The 5,946-nt window shown below is 45.8% G+C and overlaps 1 protein-coding gene across 1 annotated transcript; it reads right to left on the reverse strand.

Annotated features, from left to right (window-relative positions):
- Positions 1 to 1,554: 1,554 nt before the first annotated feature.
- LOC112431336 (tripartite motif-containing protein 16-like) lies at positions 1,555 to 3,576 on the reverse strand. Its single transcript, XM_076882395.1, has one exon. It carries the CDS (start codon positions 3,508 to 3,510, stop codon positions 1,837 to 1,839), a length of 1,674 nt encoding a protein of 557 aa, XP_076738510.1. The 5' UTR covers positions 3,511 to 3,576; the 3' UTR covers positions 1,555 to 1,836.
- Between the last annotated feature and the right edge of the window lie 2,370 nt (positions 3,577 to 5,946).

Consider the following 5,946-nt stretch of genomic DNA (forward strand, 5'->3'; position numbering starts at 1 on the left):
AGCCACAGCAGCTACTTAAACAGGGAAGGTATGCTTAGATGATGCTTGCTGGCTGTGACAACCAGCCTCCCTTGACACCACACCCTGAACCCATTGCTCCACCCCCTCCACTGAAGCTGAGCTACAAAGCACACTCTGCCACAGTCTGCTAATAAGAATCAACATCCCACAAAACATTGGATAGACCCCCGACTACATTAGGACCGTGTTAGTGGAAAATGATTCTATGTTTCTTTACCTTCTTTTAAATGTACAAAGATGCCTTTTCTCTGCCCTTTGTCTATGGTTAGATTAGTTTAGAATTATCCTTTTAGACTTTCCCAGCAAAGACATATTGTTTTGGGACATATTGTTTTAGATTGTTTTATCTCTCACAGCTTTCTCCCAGCTCTCTGCTGACGAGACTAGCGCCACATATGGAGTTGTTTATTTTATCTGTTTATTATTTTCTTATCCTGTTCTCACTGTCTTTCCTATAAAAAGTGCCAAGCCTCTGTTCACGGTGTGAGTTGTTTTTAACAGCTTACCCGTGTGCACGTTAAAGCATCAAAAGTAATTCTGTCTCATTGTGTCTTTATTTCTCCTGGGTTTTTTACAGAGTTTTCCCCCAACAGACCGACAGACCCAAAATAGACATGAGCTTCACGTCTATATTGGGTCTGTTGGTCCATGACCAGTTCACATCATGTGGACATCTAAACATGTCACTCCAACCTTTGCGCAGTTGGGAGCATTGTCCAACTTATTTTGAGACGCTTGTCTCGTGAATCCTGTATTCTGATTTTTTTGGTTTTATGGATATTTTTGAATTTGTCCAGAAATTCTTTGTATGATAACCAAAAACATTACAATGGATGTCCTTTTTGTTCCATTAAGTATGTATGTGGGAAGAAAACAATTCAAATGAGGTGCTTGAATATGATACATTTACATATTGGTTGTTGTTTTTATCTGTAGTATTTTCTCCTCTCTGTGTCTGTGTTTTTCTGAAGAATGACAATGTGTATTTCCTGCTGTTTGTCTCCACTCTGCACTTTAGTCTTTCTTCCTGTCATGTCTTTGTTTGTCCACCAGGTGTCTCCCTCAGCTCATTTTCTCCAAATCAGAAGCATCAGATTTGTGGAGATGCTCTGCCTGCCAGACACAGCTCAGGGCAAAGAAACATGTCAATCCTCCACAATATACAGGCCTGTGTGTTATTTAGCTTTTATATTTCAATGTATAAATGATCGAGTGTCATCAAGCATTTCATCTGAAGAATGAGATTAAACGTCATCACTCTAGCTATAGTAATAATAATAATAATAATAATATCAAAAACCTCAAAGATTCAATTTTTTGTTATATTTTTAAAAGTTCAAACCTCAAAGACATTAAGTTTACAGTCATATATGATCGAAAAGAAAAATCAACAATCTTCACATTTCAGAAACTGGAACCAGCTTTAAATGTGACTAAAATAATGATAAAACAATAAATTCTCTAATCATTGACTAACTGATGAATCACTGCAGCTCTAATATATTTTTGCATTTGACACTACAGCAACACTACAGCAACTACAGAATAAAACCACTAACCAGACTGATGACAGATTTCAAACATGCTGAATATGAAGAGTAGTATCATTTAAACTCACATGATTATCAGCCATAAGAACAAATTCAGATTTATATTGATGTAAGGTATATAAATGTAAGTACAGTTTGAATCAGTGCAATATTATTTTCACACATCAATGGACCACTGAACTTCTCAGCTTCTAAAATGTAAAGCCTCATTTAGAAACTACACAAGTACATATAATGGTCAGGGATCAACATGAACCTGTCTTCTCTATTTGACTTTAATCAACTTTGCAGTGTCTCCATCTCCATAAAGCCAAAGTCCAGCATAGAGCGGCTGAGTGAATGTGGTCTGGACTCTGTGGATGAGAGTCATGGTTTCAGAGACGCTGTAGAAAGACAGAATACCTGCTCTGTGATCCAGGTACACTCCTACTCTGGAGGACCGAGGACCTAAGAGGTCAGTTTGGACTTTGTTGTGCCAAAATTTATAACTGTTTGTGCCACAATCTAATTCCCAAGATTTGCCATTGTATCCAAATCCACATTCATTGAGGCTCCCTGCTCTGCTGATATTCTTGTATGTGACTGCGAGACCAACTCCTCTACCTCTCCACTCCACCTCCCAGTAACAACGTCCAGTCAGACTCTCTCTACTCAGGACCTGTACACATCCAGTGAATCTGTCTGGATGATCAGAATAAGACTGTTGTTGTTTCATAAATGTTACTTTTCTGTTCCCCTTGGATAACAGTAGATATGCGTTTGCTGTGTTTGGATCCAGTGTGATTTCATGTGAATATTTTAAGAGTCCAGCTCTGGTCTTTGGCTCTGCTGGTGACAGTAAAACATCCACTTCAGTGACTGTCAGTGAGATGTTTGTCCATTCCTTTCTCAGAATGTCCTGTAGTTTATCTCTGGTCTCTGACACAGCTGCTGTCACATCCTCAAAGTAGCTCAGAGGACGAATATTGATGCTGGATGAGTGTGTAGACTCACTGAGTGCTGACAGTGAGGGGTAGTTGTGTAGAAACTGGTTGTGATCCTCTGTGTGTGAGAGCTGCTCCAGCTCGCCGTCCTTCCTCTTCAGCTCAGCGATCTCCTGCTCCAGCTTCTCCTGAAGCTCTTTGACTCGACTCACTTCAGTTTCCTGCTGGGACCTGACCTTCTTCTTCATATTGGATCTTCTTTTCTGGATGAGCCGGATCAGCTCAGTGAACATCTTCTCACTGTCCTCCACTGCTTTATCAGCAGAGCCATTGATGGCCTCCACCTCCTGTTGAAGCAGCTTCACATCTTTCTCTCGCTCCTGGATTCTCTGCTGGATGTTTAGTCGTCTCACCTCGAGCTCTTTCTGCTTCTCAGTCCTTTCTGCTGCAGCTGGGACTGTTTCATGGCCTTTATGTTCATCAATTGTGCAGAGATAACAGATACTCTGCTGATCAGTACGACAGAAAATCTTCATCACCTCATCATGGCGAGAGCAGATGTTCTCCTGGAGCTTCTTGGAGGGGGCCACCAGCTTGTGTTTCTTTAATGGAGCTGCATCATAGTGAGGTTCAAGGTGTTTCTCACAGTAAGAGGCTGGACAAGATAAACAGGACCTCATGGCTTTCCGCTTCCTCCCAGTGCAGACATCACAGGCCACATCTTCAGGTCCAGCATAGCAGTGATCAGCTGGAGCAGCTTGGAGTCCACTCTTCTTCAGCTGCTCCACTAAAGCTGCTAACATGGTGTTTTTCTCCAGGACAGGCCTCAGTGTGAACGTCTTCCTGCACTGAGGGCAGCTGTGAATTCCCTTCCTGTCCTCTTCATCAAAGTGGGTTTTAATACAGTTCCTGCAGTAGCTGTGTCCACAGGTTGTAGTCACTGGATCCTTCAGTAGATCCAAACAGATGGAACAAGAGAAGGTTTCTCGGTCCAACTGAACTCCTTTCTGCGCCATTTCTCCTCTCAGTGTCAGTGACTGTGTGAGTTTCACTTCCTTATAACTGAAACTAGTCTGAGCTCTGATCTCAACAACATGTTTCTGCAGTGAATGGAGCCTGTCAGCTCTTACATGTCACCACATGTTGGTTACACCCATCTTCAAACTGTAGATCTGAAGGTGAAGGAATGAGAAAACATGTGGACAGAGAGGAGGTGCTGTGTTAAAGATCAGGAAGAAGAGGGAGGGTTATCAGGCTGTGCTTCACTCCAGGAAGAGGAGCAGTTAAGAGAGCGAAACTGTGTTTTTAACCCTTTTTTAATTACTGCTCACATCAACTTTTACGCTTGTTAACCTTTCTTTTATATAAATGAATTAAAAAATCCATCGTTAATGAACATTGGACATACATGTCTCATGTTTATATTCACATGACCAGATTCTAAACCTGTAACTGTCAGAACAGTAGAGGCTGTTGCATTAATTAAAGCATATAGCTCTCTGTAACAAGATGAGAGCTAGATAAATGCCAACAACAAATATGTAAACTGCATTGCTTTGAACAGTCTAAAGTCTGAACATATAATTACAGATATTACTGCAGAAAGTTAATAACTCCAAAGAATCTTGCATTTTGTTTTGTTTTTGCATTTATAATCACTGCGGCAACAGAAATAACCCAACCATCTTCATTCGCTTTATCCAGGGCCGGGTTGTGGGGGCAGCAGCCTAAGCAGAAAAGCCCAGACCTCCCTCTCCCCAGCCACCTCCCTCCAGCTTATCCGGGGGAACACCAAGGCGTTCCCAGGCCAGCCAAGAGATATAATCTCTCCAGCGTGTCCTGGGTCTGCCCCGGGGCCTCCTCCCGGTGAGACATGCCCGTAACACCAACCCCAGGAGGCATCCTTGTCAGATGCCCGAACCACCTCAGCTGGTTCCTTTCGATGTGGAGGAGCAGCGGCTCTACTCTGGGCCCCTCCCGGATGGCCGAACTTCTCACCCTATCTCTAAGGGAGAGGCCAGCCACCCTTCGGAGGAAGCTCATTTCCGCCGCTTGTATCCGCGATCTAGTTCTTTCGGTCACTACCCACCGCTCGTGGCCATAGGTGAGGGTAGGGACGTAGATCGACCGGTAAATTGAGAGCTTTGCTTTTACACTCAGCTCCCTCTTCACCACGATGGACCGGTGCAGCGTCCGCATCACTGTCACCGCACCAATCTGTCTGTTGATCTCCAGCTCCCTTCTCCCACCACTCGCGAACAAGACGCCGAGATACTTGAACTCCTCCACTTGGGTCAGAACCCGGAATGGGCACTCCACCCTTTTCCGGCTGAGAACCATGACCTCGGATTTGGAGGTGCTAATCCTCATTCCCACTGCTTCACACTCGGCTGCGAACCGTTCCAGTGTGAACTGGAGGCCTTCACCCGATGAAGCCAACAGAACCACATCATCCGCAAAAATCAGAGATGAGATTCTGAGGCCACCAAAGTGAAAGCCCTCCGCCACTTGGCTGCACCTAGAAATCCTGTCCATAAAAATTATGAACAGAACCGGAGACAAAGGGCAGCCCTGGCAGAGCCCATCACCCACCGGGAACGAGTCCGACTTATTGCCGGCAATGCGAACCAAGCTCTTGCAACGGCTGTATAGGGATCAAATGGCCCGTAGCAACGGGCCAGACACCCCATACTCCCGCAGCACCTCCCACAGGACACCCCGAGGGACACGGTGGAATGCCTTCTCCAAGTCCACAAAACACATGTAGACTGGTTGGGCAAACTCCCATGCACCCTCAAGTATCCTTGAGAGGATAAAGAGCTGGTCCAGTGTTCCGCGACCAGGACAAAAACCGCATTGTTCCTCCTGTATCCGAGGTTCGACTAGCGGACGAACTCTCCTTTCCAGCACACTGGCATAGACTTTCCCAGGGAGGCTGAGGAGTGTGATCCCCCTGTAGTTGGAACACACCCTCCGGTCCCCTTTCTTAAAGATGGGGACCACCACCCCGGTCAGAAGTCCAATAACAAAATACCACTTGGGTTCAGATCAGGGAGGCCGTTCCTCCCAATCACGCCCCTCCAGGTCTCGCTGTCATTACCCACGTGAGCATTGAAGTCTCCCAGCAGGACAACAGAGTCTCCAGGTGGAGCACCTTCCAGCACCCCACCCAGGGACTCTAAGAAGGCTGGGTACTCTGAACTGCCACTCGGCGCATAAGCGCAGATGACAGTCAGGACCCGCTCCCCGACCCTAATGCACAGGGAACAAACCCTCTCATCCACCGGGAAAAACCCCAACGTACCGGCAGCAAGCCGAGGGGATATTAGAATACCCACCCCAGCCTGCCGCCTCTCACCAGGGGCAACTCCAGACTGAGACAGAGTCCAGCCCCTCTCCAGGAGACTGGTTCCAGAGCCCAAGCCATGCATAGAGGTGAGCCCGACTATATC

Source organism: Maylandia zebra, linkage group LG3 (assembly GCF_041146795.1).
Source record: "Maylandia zebra isolate NMK-2024a linkage group LG3, Mzebra_GT3a, whole genome shotgun sequence".
NCBI lineage: Eukaryota > Metazoa > Chordata > Actinopteri > Cichliformes > Cichlidae > Maylandia > Maylandia zebra.